Source organism: Phocoena sinus, chromosome X (genome assembly GCF_008692025.1).
Source record: "Phocoena sinus isolate mPhoSin1 chromosome X, mPhoSin1.pri, whole genome shotgun sequence".
Taxonomy (NCBI): Eukaryota; Metazoa; Chordata; class Mammalia; order Artiodactyla; family Phocoenidae; genus Phocoena; species Phocoena sinus.
This window is the reverse complement of record NC_045784.1, coordinates 93,858,061-93,872,175: the sequence shown is the minus strand read 5'-3', so window position 1 is coordinate 93,872,175 and position 14,115 is coordinate 93,858,061. Positions and strand designations below refer to the sequence as shown.

General features: G+C 41.2%; 1 protein-coding gene across 18 annotated transcripts in view; it reads right to left on the bottom strand.

Moving 5' to 3' along the window:
- The window catches only part of TMEM164 (transmembrane protein 164), a 176,612-nt gene that overhangs the window by 91,164 nt on the left and 71,333 nt on the right, over positions 1–14,115 (bottom strand). For 12 of the 18 annotated variants that reach the window (XR_004348049.1, XR_004348047.1, XR_004348048.1 and 9 more), the window contains one exon: positions 11,239–11,288. Coding sequence is in view for 13 of the 18 variants with exons in the window: in XM_032619627.1 (XP_032475518.1) it covers positions 11,239–11,288 (50 nt within the window). In the remaining 5 variants the exon portion in view is untranslated. Of the gene's footprint in view, positions 1–3,608; positions 3,771–5,309; positions 5,371–11,238; positions 11,289–14,115 lie in introns of those variants that run through there. The other 6 variants (XM_032619623.1, XM_032619620.1, XM_032619624.1 and 3 more) reach the window with 3 other exon arrangements.

Below are 14,115 nucleotides of genomic sequence, written 5' to 3'. Positions count from 1 at the left end.
TAATAAATTTGAACTTTACTGATTTAGTTGAAGTTCCATGTAACCTTCCTGAATACCATTCATCTCCTCGACTCCCTAACCAGATGGAGCCTTTATTCTGAAGGAGGTGGAGTCCTTCCTATGTTTTTTTTTTTTTTTTTTTTTTTTTGTTTGCGGTACACGGGCCTCTCACTGTTGTGGCCTCTCCCGTTTCAGAGCACAGGCTCCGGTCGCGCAGGCTCAGTGGCCATGGCTCATGGGCCTAGCCGCTCCGCGGCATGTGGGATCTTCCCGGACCGGGGCACGAACCCGTGTCCCCTGCATCGGCAGGCGGACTCTCAACCACTGTGCCACCAGGGAACCCGCTTCCTATGTTTTTATACATTATTACATTTGTATATATCCACAAACTATATACATTGTTGTTTCATGTCTATCCCATTAAATAAATGATAAATGATATACTCTGTGTGTGTGTGTGTGTGTACATGCATATCCATCCCCTTCTGCAAATTACGTTTCATTCAACATGGCTTCTTCTAATTGTCCATGTTAACACACTTAGTCTGTTTTTCACTGCTGTATATTATTCAAGTATATGAATATATTAGAAGTTATTTATACATTGTCATGTTGATTGAAGTCTGGATCGACTTTTTTCCCTTCAGCCAGGAGCTACGTTAAGATTTGCTTGCTGTAATTTGTATTATAAAAACAATAGATATATTTCTATCATCCCAGAGCCTAGGGTCCTTCCACTCTACTTCTGTTTCCGTAAGCCCTTGGTCTCAGAGTATATACGTTTTGCCCGCTGTGTGAGGCCCCACAGCACAAGCCTCTCATGTAGCAGGGAATGCAGTTAGGATCTTACATCTTTGAACTCACTTATCAGAAAGCATGCCAAAAGCCGCTGAATCTAGGTGGAGGTCATAACCGTGTTTGGTGTACCGCCCTGTTCACCTTTCCAAAGGTTTGAAAAATTTCAGAATAAAAGTTGGAAAATAAAAAAAACAAGTAAAGAAAACCAAACAAGTACAACAGGAAGGCTTGGCTGGCTTTGCCTGTGGGCACGAAGATAAACTTCCTGGTTGCAACTGGTGGTTTCCCACTTCCTTGTTCTGGACCAAATGGGGCTACACAACTGCAGGGGCTCCAAAACCTTTCTTCCTGTGAATTTCATGAAGTTGGCCCAAGGCCCAATCTGGAAAGTGCCCAACTAATGAAAAGGGTTACTTCTCCGAAGGCAGTTTTCATTCTGAAATTTTACTTATCTGCATGAAAGCAATTTTCCTTCCCTGGGATCCTAATTCTAATAGTTAGGTCAGTACACAGATGGTGAAGCCTAAGGACAAGGATAATTCTATATATTATTAACATCTATTGATTACTGACTCTATGTTAGGTTTCATGCTAAGAGATTAACTTGGATCATCTCTCATCTAATTGTCACCACCAAAGAAGTAGTTACTATTCATAGCCTTCTTTGACAAATGAAGAAATAGATGCTAAGATTTAAGCCTTGCTCCGAAGGCTTAAGAAATAGCAGAATTTAACCTGAAGCCATCTACTTCCACTGCTCTCAAGATTCCACAAATCACATCTATCCAACAAACCAAATGTCGAATAACAGGGCAGGGTTTAAATACATATTATGTCCATTCAAATGATGAAATACTACGCAGTCATTAGAAATCATGTTTAGAAGAATAGTTAATGACACTGGGAAACAATCATAGCATATTAACTTTTACTATATTACAAAGTAGCATGTATAAAATAATAATCCCAATTTTGTTTTTCATAATGGGCATATATACACAGAAGACTGGGAGGAAATTATACCAACATATTAATGGAGGAATTATCACTTATTCTTATTTTCTTCTCTGTTGTTCTGTAATGCTTGATGCTTTCCTTATAGTGACTGGATTACTTTTATAATGAGAATGAAATGTCTATTTTTTTTTTTTTTTTTTTTTTTTTGGCCGCACCGTGCAGCATGCAGGATCTTAGTTCCCCGACCTGAGACTGAATCCGTGCTCCCAGCAGTGAAAGTGCAGAGTCCTAACTACTAGACCGCCAGGGAATTCCCCCTACTTTTTCATTACTCGCTGAACAGCTCCTACATAGCTTACCCAAACCTTATCTATTATCCTGTACTGTTTTTCCCTCCTGGAATTACTTTTGCCCAATAATTAGCACAGTAGATTCTGAACTTGGCTTCCAAAAGGATTAGGTGTGCTGACAAAGTACAAAGAGGCCCAAAACGATCAGTCCCCGCTCCTCTGCTGAGAACTCCTTTTCATGCTTCCCCAGATGGGAAAAGTCATCTGTATCTCCGGCCTTGCTTTTACCGGGATATCGCGTACATTCAAGCACACGTTGAAAGCAGAACAGCCCAACGAGGGAGAAAAAAAAGACAAAAGCAGTCCCTGCTCCAAAAACCTTCAGAGAGACTTCCAGGAGAGAATCTGGGGAGATGAAAATACTGAATCAGAATCTGTGGGCCAGGGACTTCCCTGGTGGCACAGTGGTTAAGAATCTGCCTGCCAATGCAGGGGACACGGGTTCAAGCCCTGGTCTGGGAAGATCCTGCATGCCGTGGAGCAACTAAACCCATGCACCACAACTACTGAGCCTGTGTGCTGCAACTACTGAAGCCTGTGCACTCTGGGGCCCATGCTCCACAACAAGAGAAACCACCGCAATGAGAAGCTCGCACACCGCAACGAAGAGTAGCCACTTGCCACAACTAGAGAAAGCCCGCATGCAGCAATGAAGATCCAACACAGCCAAAAGTAAATAAAATTTAAAAAAAAAAGAACGAAAGAAACTGTGGTCTAAGACTGTAAAAGTCAAAAATTCCCAGGAGAGAACAAAATTGAATATGTACACGTGGGGAGAAAGGCTGCTTCTGCTGTGTATGGAAGGGGAGGGGAGACCCGTGAACAATCTGAAAGCTTCTTCCCTCTTTCATGCATTAAGGGAGAATACGTATAGTTGCAGGCAGCAACGTGGCAGTGGCTCAGAGGACCGCAGACACCAGAGCAGCTTCCGTATCAGAAAGGAAACTGGTGTCCTTGAATTGTTGTTTATTTACTACGGATTTTAGGTTTCCAGTATCTTTCCCTTGGAAATCTACAGCATTCATATGTACGGCTTCCTCTCCCATGCCAAGAACAGTCTTAATAAAGCTGCTCAGGTCAGAGACAGTCTCTCAAACACCCTTTTCAGTAATGAGTCCAAAGCTAGACCAAAAAGCAGCTACCTCTGAGGTGAAGATGCCAAAAGGCTGCTCCTTTGGGGGTTCCAGAGCAGCGGGTCTGTTGAGCACTAGGAAAGGGGGTGCTGAGACCGTGAAACCATTAAGACACAGCAGCTTCAGCCTGAGCCCACCTCATGAACTCAGGACAGTCCTAGAGATATGAGTCTCCCTGGGGAGAATACTGCTGTTTAAAAATTTGAGTGTATAATAAATGGGATCTAGAGAAAGAGAGGGTCATGGGGCTACTGAACTCTCATAATATCATTTGGCCCCAAGGCCAACGGGGCATCAATCTTGCAATGCCAAGATCACATGTCAGGCTGTCGTAATTGCCCTCACGCACCCCCATGCTTCCCTCACCTACCTTGGCTCACACCCGGCCTCCAGACCTCTTTCCATCCAGCAACGCACCCCTGCTCTCTGTAGCACAGATGAAATTTCATCTCATCTCCTTCAAAAGCCTCTCCAGATTGAGTCAGCAGACACTCATGACCAAATAATACTGCTTGCATCACAGGTCCACTCCCTTCCATGGGTACATGAAAATAAGCAGATTTAAGGGGTTCAGCGTTGGGAGGTGGGGGTGCCCGTACCCTACACTTCCTGAGGCAGAGGATGTAAACCAGCTCTGGGCTATGTACTTTTCTTACCTGGGCTGGGGTAGGGGAAGAGTTCTCTGCCATGGGTGCTCACAAGACAGCTAAGTTGGCTGATTACAACCCAAAGCTAGTCACTCCCTTTTCCTCTATCTATTCCTTCAAAATACCCCAGCTCAGAGAGAGGAACGTTCCAAAAGGCTGGCTTCTCTAAGAGGTTCCTAGGCCCTTGTGAAACCAAGAATTCCATTCTTTTCTAAAGACAGTTTTCAGCTTGCTTTTCGGCATCCTGGCTGCTAAGAGGCTACTGGCACTCAGAGCCCTCTATGGTGGCGGGATCCATGGAGACAGGGAAGGGGGAGTGAAAGCTAGCTACCAAGTGATGATGACTTCTTCCTTCCAACAGAGAGCACGAAACTCCGAGCTACCCAGCGCTGCCCAAGGCTGCCCTGGCCATGCCTGCAGTTCACATGACTGGTGGGCCTTCAGCACCAGGCCCGCCTTTCAGGTGCAAGAGAGAGCTCTTAGATGTCCTCCGACTTCAGCTTCAGATGGGGCACGATCATATAAATGGATCTGGATATGCTAACTCTGCTCTAAGAACAGCATTAAACACACCAGAGACCTGCTTCCCCCAGGGAGATGGGAGGCCACAGTTAGACTTCAGGCTCTTTCCAGGTCTTAGAAACGCTGAGGGCTGCCAAGGCTAGAGTTGGGAAGTTGGAGAATGTTTTCCACACCACTGAGAGAAATGTGGCTTGGGGTCCTGAGAGCAGCGTTGTTTCCAGAGGTGAAGGGCCCAGGTCTCCAGCTGACAAGTAAATCCTAATGGCACAAGAATCTTGGAAAGGAGGTGCAGCAACAGCTGACTCAGACGAGCGGCTGTTCCTTTTTATCCAGTGAACCTGGATAAACTAGGATAAACTAGAAACTAGGAGTTTCTAGCCTTGGGAAGAGACCAGATCATCTACAGGAAGCATCACCAGTCGCCAAGAAGGAGGGACTGGCTGGCTTTTCAGTTGCATCTGATATGAACACTTGTGACAGCTGCAGAGGTTCCCCAAGCCTCGGGAGGAGAAAATCCCCGCTCTGATCGCTATGCCAGAAAGTGTGACTATAAACTCTGGGCATCTCTATCCCTAAAGAGCATGGGATGATATCACCAGGATGAACTGCAGCTTTCCAGAACCCCACCCCACTCCAACTATGATATTCCTTTTAAATACTCGAGAAATCTGTCTCACTGCCTTTGAGCTTTGAGCAAAGTCCCTGTACACATGGAATTTCCTCTTCCCTCCTCCTCTCTTTCTGTGTGCTAGATCGAATGGCTCTAAACGCAGGGTCAGCAAAATATGGTCCTCCTGTTACGTTTGGGTCAGGAGGGGGGTGATTTGTGTGGTAAAGTACACATAATATAAAATTTACCATCTTAACCATTTTTAAGTGTATAGTTCAGTGGCATTAAGTACCTTCACAGTGTCGCGCAACCATCACTGTCATCTGTCTCCAGAACTTTTTCGACCAGTCCTCCTGTTTTTGAAAAGTTTTATTGGAACACAGCCAAACTCATTTGTATACATACGGTACTGTCTATGCTGCTTTCATGCTACAACAACAGGTATGTAGTTAAAACACAGATCGTATCACCTACAACATCTAAAACATTTATTATCTGGCCCTTCATAGAAAAAAGGTTGCCGACCACTGCTCTAAACCAAAATATAGGCAATTCCCTGGCAGTCCAGTAGTTAGGACTCTGTGCTTTCACTGCCAAGGGTGTGGGTTCGATCCCTGGTCGGGGAACTAAGATCCCGCAAGCTGCGCAGCACGGCCAGAAATTAAAATACATATATATTTATACACACACACATATATACATACATACACACACACTGGATTTCTAGTTTAAAATAGCATTTGCTTAACCACCACTAACACAGCCTCTCCCAGCTTTCTACTAAAATACCTATCAAGATACAGAAAATGAGAAAAAACCCCCCAAATTACTGAAAACTTAGACTAATGGCCATCCTGTTACAATAATCTGGAAGAAATCTCCATTAACAATAAACCTAAGGCCGAAATGAGAATAAAACAACCTGGGGCCAATTCGTGCAGCAGAAACCTGAAACAAGATAGTAAAACACTAAGACCTTACACCACTGTCAGCCCCATGGCTTAGCAATGGAGAGTTCATCTAGTAACCAGCAAACTGGACAGCCATGCCTCCACTACAGGGCTACTGCTTGCAAGGAAAACCAACAACTCCCAAAGCTGGTCTATATCCATTTGGAGACTCCTCCCATAAACCAAAAGGGCTGAAGTGATGGCTTTGGTACTGTCACACTGCATTCTGGGAGTGGGAGACTTCACAAGTAAAACTCAGGGACCAATGCATGTTGGAGGCTGTAGTTTTTCACATATTTTATATGTTCAGCGTGTCAGAGAATCTAGTAGTAGGACTAAGCGATTCTATATGCGTCTAGCAGAACCCACCAGATGAAGCTGCTAGACACTGGGAAATGGGTTGGAAGCTCTGTGCATCAACCTGGCCACCAGGAGTGGAGCTGAGAAGGGGTTCTAACCAATACCAAAGAGAATATGAGGATACTCAAATGAAATCCACATGCCCTGTGTCTTTAACAAAGAATAAATAAATCTTCCTTCTAATATGCATAAACATGCCCCCAAAGACAGCATGCTTCCTATGAAAACCTCTAGCAGCAGAAGGGAAATGTGTATCATTCTGAAGACTTTGAAGAAGCACAAAAGTCTACATTTAGTGTCTGAACCAGAAGAAATATTTTAGAAAATGGCATCCTCAAGAGAACACAAGAAAACATGGACTCTGTGAAACAGGTATAGAAAGCCACTGGAATCAAAACATATTGAGAAGGAAAGACACCAAACTGGAGTGAAGAGAAAGCTCAGCAAACCAAGGAAGAATTACAAAGAAATATTGTAGCAGCAGAATTAAATTTCACATTGGAGATGGCAAAGAGCAGAACCTACCAAATTCATAGTATGGTGGTCAAATCTGAACCTCTCCCAAGTATGCAGAGGAAAAGGAAAGCTGACCTTAGAAATCCAACAAAGGTTGTTATTAGGAAATCTATTAATGTAACGCACCAAATGGGGAGGTCAAAAGAGAACACCCAAATGAACCTCTCAATAGATTCTCAAAAAGCGTTAGCTAAATTCAGCAACAATTCCTGATTTTAAAAGGGGGGGTTGATAATTTAAGAATAAATTCTTTAACATTATAAAGGATGTTTAATCTTAACCAACAAACAACATGAGAGTCAACAGAGAAAACACTAGGAACATTTCCACTAAAATCAGAAACAAGGCAAGAATTCCGGCCAGTACTACTATTATTTAACATCGTCCTGGAAGTTCTAGTTAATACAATCAGACTTGAAAAAAGTTGCTCTTTGAAGGGAGATAAAGTTATCATATGGAAGTTGATACTATTAATTTCCAAAATAATCCAAGTGAAGCAACTGAAAAACTACTAAAAGAGTTAAGCATGGTGGCCAAATATAAAATAAACATATAAAAAAATCAAAATCTTTCCTATGTACCAGTAATAATTAGTTTGAAAATATAATAAATAAATGATACCATAAACTACAAACTGTCCAGGAATGACGTTGATGAGAAATCTGCGGGATACACAATCCACACACACACCCTAGAATAAATTAAGAAATCTACCATATGTCTTTTCCCGGATAGAGAGACTCACTATGGTAATGACATTAATGAAATTTTAGATTTAAAGTAATTCCAATCAAAATAACAGTATTTGGAAGAAGAGTCTGACAAAAACATTTTAAGTTCATTTGGAAGGCAAAAATGGTTCGGACTAGCTATGAAAAAAGTGTGAGTAAAGGAACAGTCTGGGAAGAATGGTGAAGAGAAATCTGGCCTGCTGGCTGTTACAAATACAAGAGTCTGAAATTGGTGGCAAACTCAGCAGAGACATCGATGGGATAGTATAACAAGCCACCCAAATAAACCCTAGTTTATCAAAAGCGTTTGATAAAATACAGAACCATTTCCGTTTAAAATATCTCCAAGTAAATGTGGAGACTATTTAAATATAATAGACTATTTGACAAATACCAACAGCAAATATGGAGGAACACCATTTCTATTTGAAATTAGTTATAGACAGAATGGCCCACCAGCATCATTTTTATTTAACGCTGTCTTTGAGTTTCTAGCAAAAACAGAAGAAAATGAAGTAAATGATACAACCATTGGAAAGAAAAGATAAAACTAAAATAAAAGTTACCAGAACTAACAAAACAATTAGGTAAGATAGCTAGATATAAAAACTATTTTTAAAATTAATAAACTTTTTCTATTCTAGCAAGAGGCATTTAGGAACGGAAAGCAGGATAGTATCCCACTCATAACAAACAAAAAAGTTCTTAAATCTTTTAAGAATAAATGTATCAAGAAAGGCATAAAACAAGATCTGAGCAGATGGAAAGAAATGCCATTTCTTAGACAAAAAAGCTATAGGTTTTAAAAAATCAATTCTTACAAAACTGAAATATAAATTTAATGCAATTCTAATTAGAATCCCAATAGGGTGGGGTTGGGAGGGCTGAATAAGTGATATTAAAATGTGTAGAAAAGAAAAAATACCAAATAGCCAAGGAAAATATTATTGAATCTAATGTAATCCAATCAACATGATTTAGGTACACAAATAGACACACAGATGAAACAGAACAGAGAATCCATAAATGGATCCTCGTATATAAAAAGTTTGATGACAAAGATAGCAGTTCAGTTCACAGGGGAGAGTAAGGATTACTTAACATATTATGCTACAGTCACTGGTTATCCATCTTTGAGAAAACAGTCTTAACGAAGACTGGGAACCCAGAAGCTATAAGAAAATAATCATATTTGGATATGCAAAAGATTATGTGGAAAAATATACCATCAGTAAAGTCAATACATACAGATTTGGGAAAGATATCTATAATAAAGATGGTAGACCAAGGGCCAATATCCAAAATATACAAAGAGGGCTTACAGGTTAAGAAAAATATAAATAACCCCTAGGAAATGGGCAGATAATATGAACAGATAATTCAAAGAGAAAATCCAATCGGACCAAAACAGAGAGAGAGAGAGAGAGAGAGAGAGACAAAACCAAAATGCATTAGTAGCCAAGGAAATACATCCATTAAGTTGTCAGAATTATAAAAGAACCATAAAACCTTATGCTAGTAGGGATGTGAAACAAACAATAATCTCATATGTTACATATAAAAGGGAAAAGTGAATTATAACAGCCTGTTTTTGTAAATCAATATGGAAACAAATATTTATTTATATATAAACATTTGTGTCTGTGTGTATAAATTGAAAGCACCAGTATATAAGGGCATAAGCACAATGATGTTTAATTCAAGCATTGACTGTAGTGGCCGAAATCTGGAAAGAATGTAAATGTTCATTAGTAGGGGAATAGCTAAATAAACTGTGCATCCATGAAATATTTTCCACTCTTTTAAAAGAATAAGAGCCATACCAAGAGGCTTTGATAGACTTTCATGAGATGAAAAAAGTAGGATGTGGGGGCTTCCCTGGTGGCGCAGTGGTTGAGAGTCCGCCTGCCGATGCAGGGGACACGGGTTCGTGCCCCGGTCTGGGAGGATCCCGCATGCCGCGGAGCGGCAGGGCCCGTGAGCCATGGCCGCTGGGCCTGCGCGTCCGGAGCCTGTGCTCCGCAACGGGAGAGGCCACAACAGTGAGAGGCCCGCGTAACGCATAAAAAAAAAAAAAAAAAAAAAAAAAAAAAAAGTAGGATGTGTTAAAGTATATATAGAATTCTATTTTTATAAAACAATTAACAAAAACAGCAAAACATTCCAAAACCTGTGTGTGTGTGTGTGTGTGTGTGTGTGTGTGTGTATGCGTGTGTATACCTGTGAGCACGGAGAAAAATATGGAAGGATACATACTGGTTTGGTAATATACAGGGATGATGTGGAAAGGTAGAGGCAAGGGACAAACCAAATAAGGAAAAGGACAGGGTAAAAAGGACCACTATAAAAAAAATAAATCCAGCAGTTATATTTTTGTATTTTATATGTACAAACACACATAAATTGAATTAAATTTAGAAAAGATACAATAAAAAAACTAAATGTGGTCTCTGCTTGTTAAATTTTAAAAAAAGCAAAAAAGGAAGGCAATAACCAAAATAATCTCTTGGTGGGATTAGGGGTGGTGTTTATTTTCTTCTTTATGTTTCTGCATTTTCTATAATGAGAACTGTAACTCTCATAATAATGAAATAAAACCAATACATGTTACTTTTAAAACATGACACTGAAAAATTGAGCCCATTTTGGGAAATCAAGGGGGCAAAACAGGGTTAAATACACCTTCCGCTTAGAAGCTGTCCAAGTAAGAGCTTATGAAATCAGGATCCATTACCCCTCATCCAGCAGAAAGTTATATTCACCTCAGGCAAGAGACTAAGTGGCTATTCCAAGGAGCTATCTGAAGCAGCAAATAGGGTATATTTCCCCCTACCTAACACTTTAAAGACTTAACTAAATCAGAAAGCCATTTACACCACTCTCAATTATCTAAGGATTGGCTGGGCTCTTTACTTTTTGGCCCCTCGCTCTGGCTTGCAGCCATTTCCCTGCTCAGAAACAGCTCCAAAATGGGGGCCAGAGAAGGGGGAAAGAGACAAAATTAATTGGGTCGATTTAGCTTCTCATTAGCAACTCTAATAAAAGGTTTGATAAATGAGATGGTCACAACTCGTGGTTAAAATGAGGCTTCCGGGACTCTTGAGAATTTCATTTAAGCAAACTTGCCTTCAGACAAACATGATTTGCCTGCAATACATTTTAATGGACCTGATGCTTTCTATTTTAAAGAAAGTCAGGACTTGTAATAAGGTGATATTTTTCTCTCCTCAATTTAATTTGCACTTTAACAACAAAAAAAAACCCATAAAAACACAAAACAAAGTCCTTCAAGGTATCCTCAGTGGAACAGCAGGACCACAGTACAAAGATTCGCTAAAGGAGGGGAGCTGTCTGGCCCCCAGCATACTCAAGAGAAACTTTACGAGGGCGGCAAACTTCCAAGGGGGAATGTCTTGGCCATAAAACACCACCACAAAGAATCGCTAAAAAGGATCTGTCAGGGCTTGACAAAAGCACAAAGGCCAAATCTCCACATACAACATTTGCCTGTTTCATTGGACCCTTGAAGACTTTTGTCCCTTGGGAAGCCCAGACACAAAGCATTGCAGGTTCAAGGTGGTCACAAGCAATGTGTTCATCATCCTTTGTTATCAAACAGACAAGACAGTTCAGCAATGGCAACAGAAAAACAATCTCCCCTTACTTGAAGATGACGACAGCTCCCGGACATGGAGGGCAGGCCAGGAGAAAGATCTGCAATGGAAAAAAAATTAAGTATGGTTATCAAGAGAAATGCTGGACACAGTGAGACAGTGTTATTTTAATAATAATAATAATTAATAACCAAACTCTTACACAGAAAATGTAACATAAAAGTCTTCAAAAGGCAAGCAGGTGGTGTTCCAAACATGTCTGTGTTTGCACATGCATCTATGTGTGCCTGTCTGTTCCGGCTGTGTGTGTGTGATGGGGAAGGGGTAGGTCGGGGAGAGAGGGAAAGAGATGGATGAAGAGCAGAAGAAGTAATTGGTGGAGGGCTAGGAGATGCGGAGAGCTTTTCTTTGGGGAGAGCTTTTCTTAAGCCATTTCAGCCTCTAAAACACTTCCTCTTAACCTCTAGAAGACTCAATTTTTCAATTCTTCAAGTTCAGCATGACACGAGTAGCCAGTATGACAAGCTTTTAACCTAGGACAAGTAAAAATGGATTCTGAGATAGGACAAATACACAAATGCCATCTGGTTTGCCTCCCATGGGGGAAGGTGGGTTAATCAATACCTAGCTTTGCCAGATTTAGAAAGAAAAATACAGGATGCCAAGTTAAATTTGAATTTCAAATAAACCATGAAAAATGTTTTAGTATAAGTATATCCTGAATAGTGTATGGAACGTACATATACTAAAACATTATTCATTGTTTATCTGAAATTCAAATTTAACTGGACAGCCTGTATTTCATCTGGCAATCCTATCAATATTGCCACCCCCCAGGCCCTTAGCCTCCCTTTGATTTTGAAGGGGAGCAGAATTTGCTACCCCAAAGTTTGTTTCTTTGGCATAAGGATTACTTTAGGCTGGTTGTTTTTAAGAAACAACAGACATAGGAAAAGCTCTGAAAACTGTAGAAGTTACCCTTCTGTAAGAGACATCTACACTTATAAGGAAAATCTCCATTTGTTAAAGTGTCTCCCTCTAGGAAAAGAAGGAAGACTCTAAATCTCTAGAAACTCTCAACAATGGAGAAGGCAAGGACCTAAATCTGCCTAGCAACCTTACCCTTGTTCACTGTGCTTTTCCTGGTCACCTCCAGGAACTGGTCTCCTCCACTCCTACCCACCAACCAACACTCAACATCTTTCTTTTAACTTTGGCTGAAGATGGTATTTAAGGTGGTGGATTGGGCCATTTCAGGGAGCTAGTCAGTTTTCCTGAGTCTCCCTCATGTATACAGGAGGTATACATGTTTTTAAACTTCCATTGTTTTTCTTCTATTATTATTATTTTCCTCCTTCACATTTGATTGGTTTGTTTCGAAGCATGACTAAGTGGGTCCCCTTCTAGTCTCCCTGCTCAAACCAAACAAAAAGAACCTGGTCCTTCTAAGAGACCATCAGTTCCATGCTACTTGGTTTGAACTAGGCCTGGGTTACAGCCTTCAAAAACCTACAGCCGTGGCAGTCTGACTGCACCAAAGCACTGGTTCTCAAGAGGGACAAGGAAAGCCCTGCAGAGCACTTATAAAATGTGCAAATTCCTGGGCTCCCCCCATTGGGAATGCTGATTCCAGAAGTTTGGGGTTCCAGGAATCTGCGCATTTTAACAAATGCCCCAGGAGATTCAAACACTCCAGGCAGCCAGATGTGCTGAAGGTTTGATCAAAGACATTCAGGAAAAAAAAAGAAAAAGACATTCAGCAGGAGAAGGATTGACAAAAGAATGAAACTCATGTTTATGGAGTTACTTTACCTACAGTGACCTAATGGTGAGGATTTACAAAATCATTGATATGTGTCCCTCTCTTGTGGTGAGCATTTATGAGCAGACCTTATCTGCATTATGGGCCAGTTTGGCTTTGTCACGAGTATATTCTTTATATTCTGTCCTTCAGTTCTCTCAGAATCTACACTTAAGAGAAAAGGGTACTATAAGGAAAATCACTATAAGTAGAGACACCTGCTTGAATCCCTGCCACGAAGAAGAGAAAGAATGGAAAAGAAAAAGGGTCTTGAAAGGAACACGGCCAGGAGTCCATTACCCACACAATACTTCATCAGAGAACCCCGCCAAGAAAATATCCATCGAGAACATGCCTTTCCCCTGTGGATCAATTTGATTAAAAGTACAAAACCAATGACAATTGCAGGTCCACAATCCTTTATCTGCCATCGCCAAATCCAAAAAGCTCTAAAAACCAAAAGTCTGTTTTTTGTTTGTTTGGTTTTTTTTCAAAACTAATTTGGTAACAGATATGACTTGAACTGAGCTGAGGCTACTTACAGACTTTCTTTATTCCATTTATGGTGAGTATACACACATTTTCCACAAAAAGAATGTATTTTGAATACGGGGTGCTGTCCCAGACCCCACTGGGAGTGTCTGTAAAACACGTTCACTGGGGCTTCCCTGGTGGCACAGTGGTTGAGAATCTGTCTGCCTGTGCAGGGGACGCAGGTTCAAGCCCTGGTCCAGGAAGATCCCACATGCCGTGGAGCAACTAAGCCCATGTGCCACAACTACTGAGCCTGAGCTGTACAGCCCACGAGCCACAAGTACAGAGCCTGCATGCCACAACTACTGAAGCCCACGCACCTAGAGCCCGAGCTCCTCAACAAGAGAAGCCACCACAATGAGAAGCCCACGCACGGCAACGAAGAGCAGCCCCCACTCGCCACAACTAGAGAAAAGCCCGCACGCAGCAACGAAGACCCGACGCAGCCAAAAACAAAAAACAAAAAAAAAAACCAAAAACCACGTTCACTGTATTGCCTTTCTAAAATCCAAATAATTCAGACTTATGAAATACATCTGACCTTAATGGTTTGGGACAAGGATTGTCAACTTGGAATTTCAATCATCCAGAC